Source organism: Asterias amurensis, chromosome 17, assembly GCF_032118995.1.
Source record: "Asterias amurensis chromosome 17, ASM3211899v1".
Lineage (NCBI taxonomy): Eukaryota > Metazoa > Echinodermata > Asteroidea > Forcipulatida > Asteriidae > Asterias > Asterias amurensis.
The window spans coordinates 5,444,134-5,465,982 of record NC_092664.1 but is presented as its reverse complement, the minus strand read 5'-3'; the positions used below and the strand labels follow the sequence as shown (position 1 = coordinate 5,465,982).

The following is a 21,849-nucleotide window of genomic DNA, read 5'->3' as shown; positions in this document are numbered from 1 at the left end:
AAACCAGTGAGGCTCGGGTATCTATTCTTCAAATAGGACACATTTTATGTTTCATTCATGTCAATTTCAGTGTATCCTTTGAAAAAAGTATTACAGAGTCAGATATTAGATATCCGGGACTACTATTATAAATTTATCTAGGCGACTGTAAGTTACAATGATACATATAAGCGTCATCATCTGGTTTTCTTGTTATCAGCGATGCTGATTTATTGGGCAAAGTATCAAAAGATACAATGAAAGTCGCTTGTGAAGGTTTCAGTTGAAAACAGAGGATACTTGTTGAGAAAACGAACTGTCAATACTTTCTTAAAGAAATCAAATCAAGCTAAGCGAGGTCACAATGAGACACCAAAGAAATTTGAATCTCCAGTCCATGGTCCTTTTGTTGTACAAATGAGGATTACAACAGATCAATTGTTTTTCATTGTATCCAGCTCATCGGAATACCATGTAAGTCCGGTGGTCCGAGATTTCCAACATACCGAGGCCAATATTCCGGCCATGGCCTACGGCTAAGCCTCGGGGCGACTAGTGAAATTTTCTACTCAACTACATGTAGTCGTGCTTCAACTAGTCACGTCTAGACTGGACACTAGTCTTAATTCCCAAGATGCATTGCGGCATATTGTTTGCCGCCTGAGCAATAGTATAATTCATGCTGAAAGGATTGAAGGATTGTGTCACTGATGTCTGATAGTGTTTCGTTGTCATTGATACATGTAGTCATAATTGACACAATTGGTCACCAAGTATTAAGCCGCGACTATTTTTGTGGTAGTTGTGGCGACATGAAAAACCGAGTAGTTGAAAAAATGGTAGTATCAACTCGCGACTTTGCCACTAATCACACTTGTTGCCCAGGCATAGCTGTATCTATTCAAACTTAGCAAGGTCACAGCAGGTACCAAATTCATCTCTGGCTGCAGCATTTCACAAACAGATACATGGAAATTTGAGTCGCCAGACCTTTGTCCTTTTGTTGTACAAACAAATGAGGATTACAAGAAATCAATTGTTTATTATTGTATTTAGCTCAAAGTCCAGTAGTCCGAGATTTTAAGCATAACGGACGAGAATTTGGCTTCTGGACGAGATTTTGGAATCAACAGTAAACACAGTACTAATAATTCATGGAGGCTACAATAGATAGAAAATACTCCCTGGTCATTGCCTTGTGCCCTGGAAATGCTCCAGTAGAAATTTACAATTCCTCAAGGGTGACCTTTACCATTGGAAAATGCCTTGGTGTCCTTGCCCTTTTAAAACAAAAAACAAATCAAGCAGACCTGAAACACATAATCCTTTCTTGAAATAGAACAACAAATCCTAGTGCTTTTTCTGGAAAACCTTATTGCACCGCTACACCTTGTAAATCATTACATGGTGCTCTATTATCATTTTTTACTCAAACATAGTCCGACATCACATACCTTGCAGGAAAATAATGAATATTGAAGCGCCTTGAGCGTCACTGAGTGATGGATATGAGTGATACAGAGCCAAATTATTATTACTATTATTTTCTTTGTTTATTATCGTAGTCAGGGTTTCGCTGAACAACGGTATTCTCACAAATAAATTACAGCGCCAGACAAATTAATTGGCTCCCCCCATCCATGGATACGAATTCGTTTTCTTAAAAACACGAGCGCAACAAGCTTCTATCGAGGTGTCACAGCAACTTCAAGATACCTTGCCCTTTCTTTAATAAGATGTACTTTGGCATCTGCTTCAATACATGTAGGACGCAGTGTGATGCAAGAGAGATAGGAGATGACACAAACATGACACCACGCAACCACATTAAAAATGCAATGAATTATTAAAAACTGCCAAGTCACATATTTATTTAGCCTTTGACTCAGCAACTGTAAGACCCAGGTTGCACTCTAACACATAATATATTATATCAAAGTCTTATATTTCTACCATTATTACCTTATACATTGCTACAGAAAGATAGGTTATTGAAGGTTTGAATTCTATGACCCAATTAAACGTATGTAGCACATTATAAGGGTTTACAAGGTGCTATGGCGCATTCAGCAGCCACAGCCAGGAACAATAGGGCGAACCCCTTCTCTTTCCAATAAGTGCACTGGGTTCTTTTACAGGCGTTACAAAACACATGGGACCAACAGCTTTACTTCCCTTCCGAAGGACGAAGCAATGGTTACAATGTACATTGTGTAAGTGCCTTGATTTTAATGAGGACACAAGTGTACGACTGGGACTCGAACCCACACTCTGCTGATTAGAAATACCAGAGTTTAAATTTTGTTTTCTTAGCCGCTTGGCCATAACACTTCCACATTTTTAAAAAACATTCCACATTTTATAAATTCAACGACTTCAATCTTATTTTATGTTTGATCCTCGCCCACACAGAAGTTTATGAATAGTGCAAAGCCAGAGATGAGATTTGCCAAAGTGAAAGTTATTGAAAAGGGCTTGCTAGCCTAGATACCCCTATATCCAGACCTAGATGTTTCAATTCAGGAGGTTTACAGATTCTATGTACCACCAGAAAGACAAAAGTACAGGTTTTGACACAATATTGACTTTCACTTCCTTAGTTTTGAGGTCACTTTACTTCTTCAGTAGGCTGAAGGAGTTTTTGAGAAAATCCAGAAATCAGAAGAAGAAAAAAATCCTGAGAAATCACTTAATAATAATAATAATAATAATATCGAAGTCTTATATAGCGCACGTATCCACCAAACAAGGTGCTCAAGGCGCTGAGTATATATACAAACTTTCAGAAAGATAGGTTATTGCAGTGATGAATTCTGAGACCCAATTATTTAGCACCTTATAAGGGTTTACAAGGTGCTACGGCGCATTAAGCAGCCACAACCAGGAACACCGGGGCGAACCCCTTCTCTTTTCGATAAGTGCACTGGGTTCTTTTACATGCGTTACACAACACATGGGACCAACGGCTTTACGTCCCTTCCGAAGGACGAATTGCCTGCAAAACCAAATGTATTGTTTCAGTTCCATTGTTTCCATTATTCTTTCAGAGCAAATCCCACAGACAGAATTATAAATATCCATAACACAACTGAGAACTTCAAACTGAGGACTGACGCTCACAAAACCTGAATCTTCTGAGAAATATTTATAATTGTACCTCTTCAAGCATACAGTACCTCTAAGGTTCTGATTTATTTGAATCGCAATAAAAACACAATTGCATTTTTATTTTATTTGTAGATTCAGCTAAGTAATACAATGTAAAGTACATTTTATAAGAGTAAATGGAAACTTAATTTTTTATTCAAAAGTTATCAACATAAAATGTATAATTTATCAGGCTAGTACCAAACTTTCTAAGAATGCTAGTTTTAAAAAAAGTCAGAACACTTAACTGTTTTTATTTCTTTTTGTAAAGATCCACCCAAATTGCCCACAATGCAACCTTCTTGGCTGGAGTCCAAGACTCCTCAGTTCTAACAATAACCATTCTGATTGATTTAATTATGCAAATCAAAACTCAATTATCTCAACTGCAGGCATGTGTGTACATGTAAGTCACAAGCATTGTTTGGACATCACAATGTATGTTCTGCTTGTGTTTTTGTTTGGGTTTTTGTCCGTTTCTTGAGAGAATGTTTTCAAGAGAAGTTAACTTTTACAGTACAGGTATGTACTTTCAAAGAATATTCCAGAAGCCAGTGAAACACTTCCAAAACCCTGTGCAGAAACAAGTTTCTGACAATGAATTTGTTGACAAAACAATTTCCGAGAGCTACGCTAAAACAGGTCAGTACCAAAAAAGGCTTGTGACGTAGGTACATCTCCTGAAAATGAATGCTCTAAAAATATACAGCCTTCAATTTATTTTCAGGGAATGGAACTTAGTCTTTATAATTTTATCAATGTTATTGGATTAGTATGCTTCAAGGTTTTTCATTTTTACAAGAATTCTGTCGACATTTCTGTGAAGTTTATGGAAGGCAACATCTCAAAACCAAGCCTAATTGATCCAGCAACTTTTTTTTTTTTCAGAACAGTTGCTTCTGATTTGATAACGCGGTAACTCTTAGCCAATAATTGGAGTTTAACCAAATTTCTAACCGGGGTGGCAAGACACACAGGTATTGAGAAATACATTTTCAGTCCAAATGAAGCACAACCTATCCTTTGCAGTCTAGTCTGGCACCCTATGTGTACACCATGCATTTGAATTCTGGTAAATTATTCAAACAACAATAATAACAATTTTAAAGGCAAGGAGTGGACAACTTGAGACTGAACTTGACAGAGTACAAAAAATACAACACAAATACAAAAACCCAAGTAAAGAAAAAGATAAAGCCCAAGTAAAAACATACAGAGGACCTTGTTTCAACTTGTTTTAATTCACTTTGCTTTTTAAAGCAAAAACTTCAAATATTTTGGTCCAAAATGCCTATGGTCTGAAAAATCCCTTGTCCCTTATCAAATTATAAACTGGCATAAACATTTACAATTTATAAGCTTGAAATCATCATCAACATGATCAGTTCCTGACCCCCACAAACAAGATTTAATTTGTTGGTGGCCTTCATCATCTGCTCCTCCCCACTAGAACCAAGATGCAGTATTAGCACACATACACACGCTACAGACTTTCCAATATATGCAAATGAGTCTGAAGAGACTAGGACACGCAAAATGTCAAGCACACATGGTGTGTTAGGCAATATGATAACGCATTGACTCTCTCAAACTCTACCATGCCCTTTTCCTGATGACAGTGAGCCCCAACTTCACGAAAGCCTGTAAGCACAAAAAAACTTGCTAAGCAGGGAATATGGTATTTAAGTGTCTAAGGCAAGATAATGCATTGACTCCGTCTAAACTCTACGATGCCCTTATTCTGATGGCAGTTAGGGCACAATTTCATAAACACTGTCAGCACAAATACTTGCTAAGCACAGAATAGTATTACTTAGCAAAATTACGTTAAGTTTGTTTTGTTGAGGCTGGTGCCCCACTCATTTGTGCTTACATGTAGCATAGAGAAATTTGTCAAGCTATTAACCTGACCTTGGGCACTGTTTTTTTTTATTTGGAAACTAAGAAAACATACATAGTTGAATATCTTTTACAACCATTAACTTTGGAGTTTAATATTTCTCAAAATGCTGGCGGAGTCTTCCCCGAGAAATACTTTGCTAGGTTTGAAACATCAGTCCATATCTAGGCCAAAGCTATTTGTTGCATTATACCATACAGGTCTATTTGGTTGGTGGTAAGCAGTTTGCGGTCTACATGTAGCTAATTCTATTCGCTCACTCAGTACCACTGACAACGTACCATTTCCAAAAGCTCCTTTCAAACCATCTTGCAAATTTACCCATTACTTACCAAAATCGAATTTAATCTTGCGCAAAAAATAATGAACATTCATTACCAAAATGCCTCCCTTCATCAAAATTAACAAATGACAAATTAGGCCTAAAGGAGCTACGTACAAGCACCACAGGGCAATCACCAATCTACCTCCCAGGGTGACCCATACACAGTTCTCTTACATGTTGCCACAGTCATTTATAAGTTGCCCGGGGCAACTGGACAACCCTTAATTTCACACGCTGCATACTGGGATAATATGAGATCTGACGGGTTCCATATCATTTTGCCTGCATTGAGGTCTGGATACGTAATGAGTCTTCAATGTAGAGATATTGCTTCAAACTGTGTGTGTTAAATGGATGGTATGTTTGTGCAATAATAAGCGTTGATTCAAATTCCATAACCTCACTTGAACAGTTACCTGCCAGACCCAATTTCAGAAAGCTGCTTGACAAATTTCTTTGCTTAGCAAAAGCTTAGTGGAGCACCAGCCACAACAATGCAAACTTAAAATGTTATTTTGGCTAGTAGTAGTAACCTGTTTCTGCTTAGCAGTTACTATTCTGTGCTTAGCAAGTTTTGTGCTTATTACCAAAGTTTTCATGAAAATGATCCTTTGGCCCAACTTCATCTACATACTTGTTTTTATGGGTTTTTTTACCAAAGCAAAAATCGGCCCTTACGGAAGCAGGGAATTAGGCGCTTACTTCAAGCATGTTTCATGACACAAGAAGCAATAGTTTTTGCTTAAAGTGCACGTGCCTACCCCACGTTACTATGTATTCATATTTTGTAAACATTCTTTACTTACTTTTTACACAGCTAGTGCAGAAATTTGGTGCTTGTCCAGTAAGTGAAGAAAATAGTTGCACCATTTTGGGAGTTCATGAAGTACAGTTCTGTGTTACTAATTGAAGTTGATGCAGCATAATGCAAACGCTTTTAACTTCCAAAATGGCCGACATGGCCGCAGTCAGGTGTTACGATAAGGCACTGGGTTTTTCTATATTACACTACTTTTAAACATAATAGGAACATACATCATCAGCTTTATGTAGGCCTATGTCCCATCTCACGGAGGAAGCATAGCAATAACAGTGTCTACTGAAAGGCCAAAAGTGTCAAGACTGGGACTCGAACCTCCACTCAGCCGATCACACCAGAGTTTGAGTCCAACATGCTTGACCGCTCAGCCATGACACGCCACTCATTAAGTTTGAATTACTGTAGGGGCCTACCGGTATACATTGACAACCCAGGGTAGATGAAGGTTAAGTCAAGAAAAAGTACACAATGCCAATCAATTATTTGTGTCAAATTTCAAGGTAAAAGCTGTTCTTTAACAGTTTCCATAATAGATGTATCATTATCAACTGCACGTACACAAATGCTTTAGGGGTCAGAAATTGCTACAGTGTAGGGCCTACTGTAACTTAATAAATTATTTGCTTGCGATTTGTTAATGCTGGTATTTAAAGGGAGTATTTGTAACGACCTTTCCCTCCCTCGCCCTCTCTCCCAAAAGAAACAATATTACTGACTAGTTGCATCTTCATGTAGAAAAACTATTAAAATTAAAACAAAGTCATCAAAGGGTGTAACAACTAAAAACATTAACATTTTATTTGTTATTCATACCCAAGACAGTTTTGCTATTCCAACCAGTTTTGGTGGAGAGCGCGTCACGTGGGGGTGTTTAAACAGTTGATACTGACCAGCTGACGCTGTTTATAACCGGTTGTTTCTGGATAACTTTGCACAGATTAGCCCACAACATACTACCCGCACAAATAAATATCCGAAAACTGTCTCATAAAAAAGCACATTGTATGCTCAACAGCTAAGGACGTCAGAAGGTAACCTGTTTCTGCTAAGCAATACTATTCTGTGCTTAGCAAGTTGTTGTGCTTATATGCTTAATGAAAATGGGCCCTGCATTGATTAAAGTGTCTAGTGTCTGAGTGCAAAATACTTTTTTACACTGAAAAAGGACACAGACCTTTAGACGTTCAAACTACAATAAGTATGGTCATTGTAAATGAAGAAACACATACTGAGAGCACTGACCAAGTTCGAGTGCCAGATTAGTCGACTACTGACCAGCAACGAACATGCGCAATGACACACTTTATCGTGGTTTCTTATAAACACAGTAAATACATTTATGAAGGTAGTATAAAAAAACATCCATTCCGATTGGTCAATAGGCTGGGTACATAATTGATTGATTGATTGATTGATTTGATTGTTCAATTTACTTTTGGTCACGGTTTTGCCTTTTATCACGACTGTTTGTACGGTGTTTTATGTTTAAAAAAAGGGTCACAACAACCATTTGATATGGAATCAATTAAAATGTGCTGGTATATAGGCTACAATCACACATACTAAGACTTTTCATCTAGAGCTCTTTTAATGAGACAAAAACACACTCAAAATATTCAGAGGTTGATGTGAACATAGTGTTGAAGGTAACACTAAAAAAACACGATTTATAAAACACTAAATTTAAAGTGAGTTTATTTGCCACTAGCGTCACGATTTCAGCCAGCCTGTGTCTGTGTACACAGAATTATGAGAAACTGTCCCAAAATACCAGAGAGCATTGTTTGCTTTATCTGCCATTAAAACAGTATTGTAGGCCTAATGAGCAATATTGAAACATGGTTTTTAAATTTCCAGCAAATTTGGACACCCTTATACCAAATTCTGGCTAAAACCTTGTTGGAGAGGTCTATATTGTTATACAATCAGAGGCCTATGAGCAAACGCAAAACCCTCAAATATTTTGAATATTGTTTAAGTTAAAAAGAAATTACAGAATTTGATTGATTGAAAACTAGAGGATTAAAATAAGACACCAAAACCAATTCCATCCTACTTTTTGCATTCTATAAGGAATATTCAGGACCACTCCTCGTTAACGCTCATTAATTACCAGGTCATAACGACATGCCGTGATTTTACTGATGTTGACTGCAATAGTCTTTAACCCACCATTCTCACCAAATTGCTTTCACATGACAAGTTGCTGATGAGCTGAATGTTTGTCCAGTAATGCAGAAAAGCTAGACAGTCTTTCACAACAATGAACGGCGGTTTACTTGCACTTTTCTCAACTCCAATTTATAATCAACACTTAATTGTCTTACTTTTGCCTTGTCCGTGCCTTATGGGTCTACTCATATTTTCTTTCTTTTATAAATAGTAATAAAAATGGGTTTGTACAATATGTTCAAATGATAATAAACACAATAATGGCCATTAGTAACATGCCATACATTGTTCAACTTTTGGCACAGTTTATTATGAGAAAATGATGTTGAAATACAGTACAGGCTGGGCATTTATAACTAAAGATAGTTTGATGGTAATAACGAAAAATAAATTATGATCCAATTTGAAGAAAAAAATTGAAAAGAAATAATAGTGTTTAAAAATTAAAAACTTTATTTGACAAATTAACCAATGGCGTGTCATGGCTGAGCAATCAAGAGCACTGGATTTGAGCTCTGGTGTTTCTGATCAGCTGAGTGTGGGTTCAAGTCCTTGTCATGACACTTGTGTCCTTATAATGCAAGACACTTTTAAGTGTTTTTTAAACCGTTATTGCTTCGTCCTTTGGAAGGGATGAAAAGACGTTGGTCCTGTGTGCTGTGTAATGCACGTAAAATGTTTCTGTTGTGCCTTGAGCCTTCATGATAGATTTGTGTGCTGTACTATGAGGCCATTAAAATGTTATTCTTTATAAATAAAATGAATAGCCGAGGCCTAATGTATGATTTCATTTTAAAATTAATAATTTATTACTACTTTCAAGTACTTATTCAAAATAAGTAATTTACCTGTCATGCTAGAATACTATCCCATACAAAGTAAAACAAACCTGTTAGCGCATGCAAACAATAAGTTCACTTAAAACAAAAATTGAAGCTGGAATTAGCTCATGAACATTTATTTCGTGAACTTTGGCTGAAATACTTTGTGCACGGTTCAGTAAACTGCATTAATGACAGTTCAAAGGGGTTTTAGTTCGTGTTTAAAGCCTGCTCACCTATTCGCTTGTGGATATTTCAACATGTAAACATAGTGACTTTATATAATAATTGAATGGTTAAAATGGAACCAGTTAACACGTTATTACACTAAAAGCTAGGAAAAGTTTCCGTATGGCGCCACCACTTTTTCATTCGATATGAAATAATATAGTATCTAATTTACCTCAACGAGATATCCCTTTTTGTAAAAATGAGTGAAAAGGTGGTGGCGCCATACGGAAAGTTATCCAAAAGCTATGCAATCGATATTCCAGTATGGCGCGGTTCAGGTCCGAGTCACAAAATAAAAGCAGGGACACAACACTATTTCATTACTTTAAAGATAAACTAACCGTATTAATTTAGCCTCTCTCTCCTCCTCCTGCTTTTGCCTGTCCAAAACAGCTTGTATTTGTCGTCGTTCTTCCTCGGAAAGGTGTGATAGATCGAGCTCAGGGAGGGCCGGTGTAGCGGGTTTTGAGGTGACCGGTGCCGGGGCCGCACCGCTCGGTTTCACGGGCTGCGCTTGCACGACAGGCTTGCTGTTCACGGACGTTTTGCCTTGTGGAGTCGCCATGATTTTCCCTCACGACTCGCCTCTATTCCCGGTCCAAAAACTCGCTTATTGCGGGTTCTTAGCGGAATGAGTCCCTTCCAATGTGCAGTTAAGAATCCTTTTTAGTCCATAATGGCGTCTAGGTTGGCTGTCTAGGCGTGAATTATGGTGAAATACATCATTTTGGAGCCCCATAGGTGTTGGGCATTGTGGCAATACGTTCAGGAGCGAAGTACACACACAGCGTATAATGCACAACACACGACATCGTACAGTACATGTACATATGTACGTAGAAAGAGATGGGCGCATCTGCTATGCGCAAAAAATTAAGACACACACGGCATTGTTAATTTGCATGATATTAATTATTTATGACACATTCATAATGTGGCGCGCGCTGTCTCCTTTACAAGAAAAATGACTTTTGACTTGATTTCTATTTTGTTTTGAAAACATCTAGCGTTTTGGGAGGAAACTAATTTGGCCGGTACGTTTGCCTACCACGAATATGTACGCTGACAACAAATGCCGCATTTTGGGTGTGCCTTCGATCGAGGGTGTCAACAAAACGTGGCCACTTGCCACTCAAACAAAAATTAATATGGTGCGTGTTTTTTTATTTTAATACAAGTTTTGTGAAATTGTAATGTGTGTTTTGGTTGGTTTGTACTGAATATCTTTACACACAGATTAACATAATTAATCATGCCAATGTAATAACTCCGCGAAATCGACACAACAACGGAGAAACTTTACCCTCTTACCATCTGTTCACGTTTTATATTAATTGTTTTTTAACTTATTACAAAAATACTAAGAATGCGAGCCTGTCCACTTGTCATGTCTTATGTTTCCAATGGAAACCTTGCAAAACTGAATATGAAATGTTGATTAATTATAGATAGGGCCAATTGATTATAGCCTGACATAATTGTTATTTTTTACAAGGGAATTCATTCTAATTCATTAAAGCACTTAAAAGTATCGTTTACAATCAATTCGATTGTAAAAGAACTTAAAGTTTTGATTTCCTTCTATGCGGGGGCTATAGTTTATTTTTACGTTGGTATACACATTTTGGCAGATGGTTAGTAAATCAAGTTGAGCGCGGATTTGCTCAAATAATTGTGGACAGGTTAGAAGCCCGCCCTCAACAGGTTAAACCCGAGAAGTTTGTGTGAAATATTTATTGCACTCAATAATAATAGCTTTGAAAGGCTGTGTCCAACGGTCAACCCACAAATTTTGCACAGTTCCTAATGTTGTTTTATTCCAGTAAAATGGCCTTCTGGTTGATAAAAACAAATGTAGACCAGATGAGTCCGTCAAAGAAGATCACGCAGTTATGGTTTTGTTTCTTATTGTTTTTTGGGTATAATGGGTGACCAATATTGAAACCCTTTAAACTCAGGACTTATTTATTTTCGAATGTTTAATTCACGTTTATTTCACGCCCAATTTCCTATTTTTGCGTATACTATGATTTGAACTACGTCCCTAATTTTCAAAGTTTGCACACACAAAATTGTTTGATCGAACTTCTAACATAGGCCTAATCTTCAAAAATGGATAATTAAAAACAAGCAGTGATTCGCAAGTTGTTAAAGTGAAAATATTGTTGTTGTTTTTTTTAACTCGGCTTCCTCCATTTCCCCACACAGCCGTCCGTTCCTCACTTTACAAAATGATGGTGTCCTGAAAACATTTTTCTTTCTCTTCTCTTCAAAGTAAATCATTCAATTTATCCCGACAACTTATGAAAAAACGCAACGGCTGATTCGGTTGACAACCTATAGTTAAAACACTTTAGTAAACTTGACTTTCAATCTAACCATGTTACACTAGAACTTTAAATCTTATAATGAACCCTGGTAGACCATCATGGGGCCCGGCGTAGTTCCGTTCCCGACAAGGGTCGGGAGACCGGGCTCCGGAGAGTAGGGTGTCAGCCGAGGGGCAATGGGGGTCCAGGGGCCAGCCGCGCCCAAGGGCCTGATGCGCCAAGGGTCCTGCCCGATGGACCGGATATGGGCATGGAGTAATGTTCTTCAAATTTTATTTATATTATATTATTTGGGCAAAATAACTGACATTCACGTTTACAAGATTTATGTGAAATGAAACTGGGTTTATCAATACGAGAAGAGGGTTTTGGGGGCATTACATTTTTTTTTTTTTTTATGTAACTTTTTGGAGGGCAAAATTTTATAAAAGTTCAAGGCTCACCTCTTTGTTTTCAATTTAGTGCAAAATTCTTCTTGCAATACAAGGCTTATTCCCATAGGTAATACTGTGTAATGTTTGGGTTATTTAATGTAACACAGGATAACTGCAGCAGGTACATGTGAATTGTTTTTTAATTTGTTTTTGAGATATTTTATGAGTAGGTATAATAGTCAACCATCATAACTTACTATACCTGTACAAGCACACACATTATGTTTCACATAATGTCAGGGGCAAGTGTAAACAAAATAAAATACACAAAACTTAAATCGATTTAAACTCTAATTAAGACACTTGGAACTTCGTTCCCGACAAACTGGCTGGATCAGAAAAGGTCGAGAGTTCGGGCACCGGGTACAGGGTATCGGCTGAGGGGCAATACATATGCCGAGCATTGCCCGGACCAAGCAGTGCACAAAGCATGGGAGCCAAATTGGCTCCCGGGGCTGGATGTATCTTATCAAGATGTTTCCATCCCCATTATTATTTCCATTACATGTTGTTTAACTCTTGCCGAAATTTGGCAAGGGGGTATTTTAAGTACGTACATGTAGTTGAAGTCATGGTGGGCACTGAGCGAGGACCAGTGTTGGAGCAGAATGGTCGGGAGTTCGGGCACCGGAGAGCATGCAGGTACCTTTTACCTAACCTATGTCACAACACAGTAAAAGATAGAGAGATTAATAGTAATACAAACGTTAAATAAAAAAATAATATGCAACCAAAATAATTCTTTTAAATATACTTTAGAAATTGTGTGCATCATAACGGGTTCGTCAACAGTTGTTATTATTCAAAAGCACTATTTAGAAACGAACATATACTTCAAAATGCGCAACCACCCCTTACCAAATAAAATAAAATAAATAAGTAAATAAATAAGTAAATAAATAAATAAATAAATAAAATAACAACGAGAATGTGTTAACTGTTTGATTAAAAAAAAGTTATCCCTAACCGATGGAAACTCGTAATTTTGTTTAATTTAAGTATTAACATGATGTGTCCTATACTTAAATTACTACTTTTACTTAGCAATGAAAACCGTAAGTTTTTGAGATTTATGTGGTACTAAATGTTTAATGTACTAACGTATCAATTATTTTTTTTTTTTTTTTTTTTTTTTTTTGGGGGGGGGGTCTGTTATTTTTGGGGTGGTGACCAATCTGGAAACCGATTTTTTGTTTACTTTGACTTTTAAGCTAGTCATGTCAATACCAATTACCTATTTGCTCACCATGTTTTCAACTACGTCCCTAAAGTTGTCAAAGTTTGCAAACAATTACTGTTTTCGATCGAGCTTCTAACACAGGCCTATACTCTTCATAAATTTACAATAAAACAACACTCAATGATTCGCAAGTTGTAAAAGTGAAACAAAAATTGATATTTTTTTTGGACACGGCCTCCTCCTTTTCCCCACACAGCCGCCCAATTCCTCACACCTAACAAATCTAACAGTATCTAACAGTATCGATTAATAGGCCTATGCTCACCACTAATTATCTAGCCTGGAAAACCCAGACTTAAATTAGGCCTAAGACAACTAAAGAAAATACGTAATGTTTATTACCTTGAATTCGATGAAGTACACCGTTCCTTGACCACAATGCTGTTTTTCTAACCAAGTTCTGCACTGGAATTCCGGTATTTGCGCCGCGCGATTAGCCTTACATTCTCCAGAGGTATATTTTTTTATTCGCTCGAAATTTAGCGATTTTCAGTAGACACCGTGTTCTTGGGAAAACCATGAATTAAAGACAACTATTTCCTGAAATCAAACTCACTTTATTTATGACTTTCACACTTATGACACTCATAGTGAACCCTAAGATGACACCATTTTGTACGGTGCGATTTTCTAACCAAACGCAAATAACACAATTTGGCTGCACAGAGCCTCCATTACAACCTATAATAGTTGGAAGAAAATATTTTGTTTGTGACTTCTTCCATTTTCGACATTTTGGTGAACTCACGTTACTTATAAAAACTCAACATTTTTCAATAAAACTTACATTAGTAATTACTTTTTTAAACACATGATATTTTATTAACTTCATGCATGATGTCAACAGCTCTCTCGCTTATTGATGTTCATCATTCTTGCTTATGCTTACTAATAACTTTCCAATTATTAAAAAACAGTTATTGCATTAAAGGGCAATATTAATGTTATAATCCTCAGACAAAGTTGCTATTCCAACAAATCCACAGCATCGGAGCACAACTTTCTTTAACTTCCAGAGCGTGTGTTCATGGAGTGACGCGGAGTTCTCTCAATCGCGATCCCGATTGGTCCATCCATTGAGGCTCACGCGATGACGTAATGTTTTTAATTCCAATTTGCAGTGCACAAACGCTTATGTGATGTCACGTGTTGACGTAAGAAGTTGTTGTCTGTTTGACTGAAATGAGCAATGTTTGATGTTTGTAAACGTTGCGTTTTTGTTTTAGTTTAGTTTAATCATTTAGATCACACTTCCAAAATTCATTCAATCACTCGATTCAGACATTTCAGCTTCATCACTCACTCAGTACTCTTATCGTATCAAGTTGTCACTCACAGATTTGTTAAGTTTAAACTAAATACAATTATTGTAAAAAATATATATATAATATAAATAAATAAAATTAAAACGCTTGTTTTCTGATAGTGAGACTAATAGTAATACTTCTCCGGACCGCCATAAACGTGACAAGAATGTTTCCTTGCACGGTGTGTTCGTGTAGGGATCATCATCTGGACTCTGTCTCTACCCAAGATGATCTTTTTGGTTCCTTTTTGTCAAAGAGTCCTGTCTCGTCAGCCTTGTTTATGTCAACATTTTCCCCAGCCTGGCAACTATGCAATGAGACGAGTTTACATGTGACATACAAGTAAAATTTATCTCCCTTTGGTTAAGCTCGCATCCCTGTCCATCTTGAAGATTTCCTCCCCCTCCGCAATAAGATGAAAAAATAATTCTGGCAAAATTGAGCCTATACTTAAGAACATCTTTTCGCTTAGCATGGGATCTGAAGTAGATCGTCCCTCTTGGCATCAAACACTCTGGTGTAGAAGCTTTCTTGAGATGTTTTAAGTTTTGCCATTTAGCTTAGGCGGAGGAATAATCTGACGCCATCTTTAAGGGTGAATGCTGGATTTCACAGCCAGGAACGAAGGAAGTTGTAAGATCAGAGTATTTGGTAAAGAAAGAAGACGACGAAGTTTTCGTCCTGTAGTACCCGTATTCCAAACACTTACCTTTTCTGCAATCATTGTGAAGCCGTCTCTGAAGGTCAACAAACCGACTTTTGTCGAGGTGTCTTCTCTTTCAAGATGAAAAAGAATACCTTAAGATGGCAGAAGGAGTTAGTGTCCTATAAGAGAAAACTAACCTGGTGCACGTGTCCACATTAGTGAACGGTTGAAAAGGACTTTGAATCAAGACACCAGTTTTCTCCAAAGATATACAGTACTGGAATACATACAAGAAGAAAGTTGAAAAGAGATGGGGAACTTTGACATAGAACGAAGTTGTCTTTATGAAAAAGTAGTCAGACCAGCAATTCTGGGGATAAGGAATATAATCCTTGTCTATATAGGAGAGGAAGCGATGTACAACTTGACAAAACGAAGACATGCGTTATTCCTTGAGAAATTTTCACCCAAAGTAGCTTTGTTTCCTTTAACATAATTCTAAAATGTACACTATTTTAGTTTGTTTATTTAAATGTGATTAATCCACTAACACACACGAAACCCATCTCTTTCATACATCTGATGTCAAACACGCGTTTTACTAAATTTTTAATAAAATTTATCAAAGCCAATTAGTTTTAGATGTTGTATTCGTTTTTGTTAATGTTTGTATGACTGTTTCAAATCTTAAAGTGTTTAATTTGTATTATATATTTTTGCGATGCGCTTGTTCGGATGGCGAATAAAGTTCGAAAAGTATTGTCCTTGACATTTTCCTTGTCAACTGGTCTTTTTGCTGCTTTCTATAGAGTCAAATGTTCACTATCAAAACTGTTCCTTTGAAATAATGTCCTGGTGTGTATGTCACTTCCAGCTCCTTGTTTGAAGATTGGTTTGCTGTTTTCTTCATTGTGAATAACACAAGTCTCGATGTAAGAAATTACTCATCCAATAATGATGTCCAGATCAGTTCACCTGTTTCTAGTTTGGAAATAATGTTTCCATAAAGTAACTAATTTAAACTATACAAATACAATAGAATATTTGAAACAATTGTTTATACATTTTTAAAAGTATGTAATGACTTGGAGGTTTCATAGGTGGTCACTGTAGTCTCTGCTCGTGATGGTACTTGAAGTGAGGTAGGCCCATGTGTCCAGATATCATATCCAGTGACGTAATATCCATTGAGTTGTGTCCAGTGTAATTATCCAGTGAGTTAATATCCATTGAGTTTTTCCACATAGATATACAGTACAATTAGTTTATCAATATCTTGAGTCTGAAGCAAAGTAGTTTAAGCTATATCCATTTTAGCTTCTTGCTGATTTTCTTGAAGTTCAAATCCATCGAGAAATTCCTCATTGACAAAGTGTTCCGCAAGACATAAAGTTAATTGTTGATCTTCATTGTTCCTTTACCCTGTAAAATTCGCTTGGCACGCGTGTTGACGATGAATTGTGTTTTTTTATGAAATTATGTTTGGCTGAATGACCTTAGTATTGGTTTAAAACAACTATTAATGAACAGTTTATTGAAAGTAGTAAATATTACTCATTAGTCGAACCAACCAAACATTCACACTTCTCACACCCTGAATTATTTTGGTGTTATATGTTACTTTTTGATATTATTTATTATTTGATATTTGCCTTTACTTTTGCTTAAAATACTATCAATAAATTAATAGATATGGCATAATGTAAACAGTTAAGCAGACAAGATGAGTCTCCATCAATTCCTCGGACTTTCGATTAATTCTAATTTATGTCCTACAGAAGGACTCTCAGAAAAGTGGATTCACTCCCTGTACTAGCCAATAACCCAATGGAAAAAAGACAAAGAAGGAAGTTTCAGTTTTAGATGTAGGAGAAATACCACAGAGAATTATTCCATAGAAAACACAAGCAGTCAGTAGGGATTAAAAACCCATTCCATGTAGTGCCTCAGGCGTGGTTCGAACCAGGGTCCTAGAGATTGAAGGCAAAGAAAGACAACTGCAGCAACCTGACAGCCTTTCTCGTTTTTCTCGTTTTCTCCCAAGGTCGGTAGATTGATGAAGAGCAAAGGAGCTTTGAAGATCTATTCGCCATGTTTCGGCACTACTGAGAACAGCACAGGACCTTGTACTATTCTAATTACCCTTTTGTTTTATTTACTTATTTATTAATTCGTTTATGAACTAATTAATATTTACAGTTTTTGGTTTATTTGCTATCATTTACTGTTTATCGCAACACATTCACATTCTCATCCTTCAGTTAATAATTGTTTTAGCTAACAGTTTATTTAAACAAAAATAAAGAATTTGTTTATAAATCTAACGTTTCCATGCGTGTAAAGGTATGGTTTTTGGTGTCGTGTGATGTGATTGGATAAAATTTTAACATAGGATTAAATCTTCACAGCGGGATGGAAGATAATTACTGCGGTTATAGTTTCAAATGTTCTCAATGTTCAACACACTCCTTGTTACTCCCCAAGTTGTTCATTTTTTGTAAACATACAAATATGTTCTCCTTTGGAAATTAAGCTGTTTCCATGTGACAAGTGCGCCCTCGACGTTACGTTCTGTGTCGATGTCCAACTATGCGACTGTGGTGACGCAATAGCTCTGAAGAGTGGTAAACTTTGCACATAATTACCTCTTGGCCTGCGGCAATATTAACACAATAGCTATCCACTACATTAAAGTTGTGACAACGACCTTAAAGATTGTATTGCGAAATTTGATACCAATTTATGTAAATAACACCAGCTTAAAACTAGAGTAAAAAAAGTGTAAACAAACTGCATTCTACTCGCGTTTTGACACACAAGAAATATAACTTTTATTCAGCCTGTTTTACTGAAAAGTTAGATAAGCAATGATAAAGTGTCATAATTGTTTTGGGCCATCATTTCTCTTGGGAGCACTTACAGATGCATCAACATGATCCTTTCTGGGCGTGGTTAATGACACACTCACATTGATGAATTCTTGGTTTTTGTTTGGTGGGCGTGGTTGATTGGCACATTTACATTGACAACTTCCTGGTTAACATTGATGGGCGTGGTTAATTGACGCATTCACATTGACAACTTGTTGGTTAACATTGATGGGCGTGGTTGACTGACACATTCACATTGACAACTTCCTGTGTAACATTGATGGGCGTGATTAATTGACGCATTCACATTGACAACTTGTTGGTTAACATTTGGCGTGGTTAATTGACGCATTCACATTGACAACTTGTTGGTTAACATTGATGGGCGTGGTTGACTGTCATATTCACATTGATGATTTGTTGGTTAACTTTGATGGGCGCGTGGATAAATGTCGCGTTCACATTGATATTTTCTCTCTGTTTTGATCGGCGTGGTCCTTGATGAGTGAACAACTCGCGTTGATGATGTTTTTGTGGGTGTGACAAAAACTCATGACATAGGCGTGGTCGATTTGACGCTGCTGGAGATGTCACATTTTGACCAGTGCTCTGAGTCAATTAATGTTCATGGTGCAGCATCACAAAACTACAAATTCAGTTCAGTTTCCATATTTGAGCACGCGAGGGCTTCATATTGTCCGAAGCTGTGTTTTCGCGTTAGCAATGCGATGCGTTTGCTGTTGTTACTTGCATGAATGTTTGTTTTGGATTTTTATGTTTGGTGGACATTTTTTTATTAACCTGGATTTGAGTTTAAGTGTTATTTAGTACAATTAATTAACTCAAGTTCCATTCTACAATTTTCAGCAACCTAATGCATCCATCCATTCACATGCTCTTTAATTCACTCCTCATTTGTATACTTAATTAACTATTAATCAACTAAATAATTACTTGCGAACCTATTTAGTTATATAAATACATGAAATTATTTAATTGTGGGTTTCAGACCCAGCACAAAAAAAATGAGAAAAGTAAAAAGTGCTAGATTTAGCACTTGGGAGTTCAGGGGCTTCAAACCCAGTAAAAAAAAAAGAGTAGAAAGGGTAGAAAGAATTGCTATATTTGAAGTTGAAAGTACATGATATCAAGGCACTGGACGTGTTCATCTGTCGATAGATAAATCGAAGTGAAACTAAAGAAGGCGTCCAATTTAGATTTCAAGACCTGGTGTTTGTTCTCACACCCTTGTCGTTCCATGTATCTCCCTGGCGCAGAATCAAATATTGTTTTATCCTAATAATATTTGTGTCCTTTCTGTGTCACGAGCATGTTTCAAAATGTGTCTTTTATCCTCCATTTGCGTAAATAAAGCTACCATCCATTGTGTACGGAATGCCTTCATTCCTTATTTGCACACACTTACCTGATTCATGACAAGGCCAAGGATTCGGAAATGAATGTAAGAAATGGGTTTGCAGGTGAAGGGAATCTGAATTGAGGCAGAAAATAGATTGTGCACCATCTGTTTTCTTTCTTAATTCTCATCCATCAAGATGGGTTTTACAAACACAGGAGAGGATATGAGCGTTAGGACTTGACAAATCAATAGATACGTCTTGAAGTGACAGAGAGGTAATTGATACATCATACTGAAACTGTGACCTGAAGACGATCAGAACATAATGATCGAAACGTAGAGTTTTTTAAACACCGGCTCTCATCAGAACCACCATTACTTACAAGATATTTATGCACATGGCGTCACCGCAAACCTCACTTGATTAAAGAATACAAGTAGAAGGTTAATGCAAGCTTCACAATGTATATAAGACATCTTTATATATTCCAAATATTAATCTCAACAATACATTGTCTACACATACACAATATTTACCAGAGGATATAGTGAGATGACAACTCAAAGAAATTGAGTGTCTTTACACCGACCGTTGGGGCTTATAGAGACAAGAAAGAGGAAGTGTTTCATAAATATATTAAAACAATAAAGTAAACAAACAATAATTTGCACCATAGACTACACTTACTCAATTATCAAGCTTGGTGTACTTGATATTGATAAACTTTTACGTTAAATACTTACACAATATTAACAAATGAACTTGTGTGTATTATACAATACACCCAATATTACCATATTGTGAGACAATTATGTGATACCCATACATGTACAGAAACTTACCTCAATTTTGTTATTCACGACAAGAAAAATACCATGGGATGGGGACTGCATCTTAAAAAAGGATCCATGGTCCATATTTTTCTTATCTTATAAATGTCTCTTACATTTGTAAGATAAGAAAAATAAGATAAGAAGAAACTGTCTCTTAGCTATCGCACATCGATAAGCTAACGACAAGAGGCATGGGATGAGAAAGGACAAGTTTTCAGGGAGGGGAGAAAAGAAAAAATAATAAATCCCCACAAAATATATATATACAATAATTTGTATCTACGATAGACTACACTTCCCCAATGCTAATACTGCTGTACTTGTACCGTATTAATTACTTACAACAAATATTAACCACTAACATTTTACTGTTTATAGTCAGAGCACACATAAGGTATTACCAGAAACATAACAAGTTGTAAATATTTCGGACACTGGTAAACATACACGAACATGTATAAAAACCTTACCTTGAGTTAGTTATCCCTGACAAAAGCGAATTGTCACCGGGAGTGCATCTTAGACAAAGAGATCCAGGGTCCATAGATTGAGAAGAGACATTTTTATAAGATAAGACAAAAGAAAGGATTTCCACAATGAGATGACAGCCCAAAGAAACTGTCTCGTAACATCACTTGGTTAAAGACTAGAGATGCATGGGATGAGACAGGAAAAGCGTCTAAAGGGGAAAACATATAAAAACCAAATACTTTGCACCATATCATACACTTTACCATGCTTACTAATAATATTTTACCTTATTAACTACTTACAACCATTTTAACCACTTTTTAAATATTTCTAACATTTGGTTAACACACCCATACATACAGAAACTTACCTTGAACAACCCTGAAAGTCAGATTGTCATGAAAGTTCATTAAAGAAACAGAGATTCAACTCCAGAGAGAAAGGAAAGAGAAACTATTTAAGAAGTAAGGATTTCCAATGTGCAAAAAATTGTCTCACATGAATGGGACAAGAGTCATGTAAAATGAGACAGGAAAATGTCCCTCAAAAATTTTAAAAAAATAAACACTAAGCAATTAATATAAATAAACAACCGTTTGCAACACAGACTAAACAATTTACTTAATACTTATCATGCTTACTGATATACAATTGTACCTTACTAACATACTTACTAAAATAATATAACTAATTACATAATAAATCGTAAATAATCCTTCTGACACTTTAAACATACCCATTCATGTACACATACACCTACCTTGGGTTGGTTTTATTCCCGACACAAAAATTAGGTCAAAGACAGAGAGCTTCTCTGAGATGAAGAAATAAGAAGAAGTGTTTGAAGGAGAACTGTGGGTAAGGATTTCACAGGCGAGAAAGACAGCTCTATTAGCTTTCTTGAAGTGTCACAGAGTAATGACAAACTGTATTTTAGATCGACCTTTTTACATTCATAGACA

General features: G+C 36.5%; 1 protein-coding gene across 2 annotated transcripts in view; it reads right to left on the bottom strand.

The window, feature by feature from the left end:
• LOC139949707 (regulating synaptic membrane exocytosis protein 2-like) overlaps positions 1 to 10,166 on the bottom strand; it is a 98,767-nt gene extending 88,601 nt beyond the window's left edge. For both annotated transcript variants that reach the window (XM_071948198.1, XM_071948199.1), the window contains exon 1: positions 9,737 to 10,166. In XM_071948198.1, coding sequence (XP_071804299.1) covers positions 9,737 to 9,960 — 224 coding nt within the window. In that variant the 5' untranslated portion in view covers positions 9,961 to 10,166. The remainder of the gene's footprint in view (positions 1 to 9,736) is intronic.
• Positions 10,167 to 21,849: the final 11,683 nt, after the last annotated feature.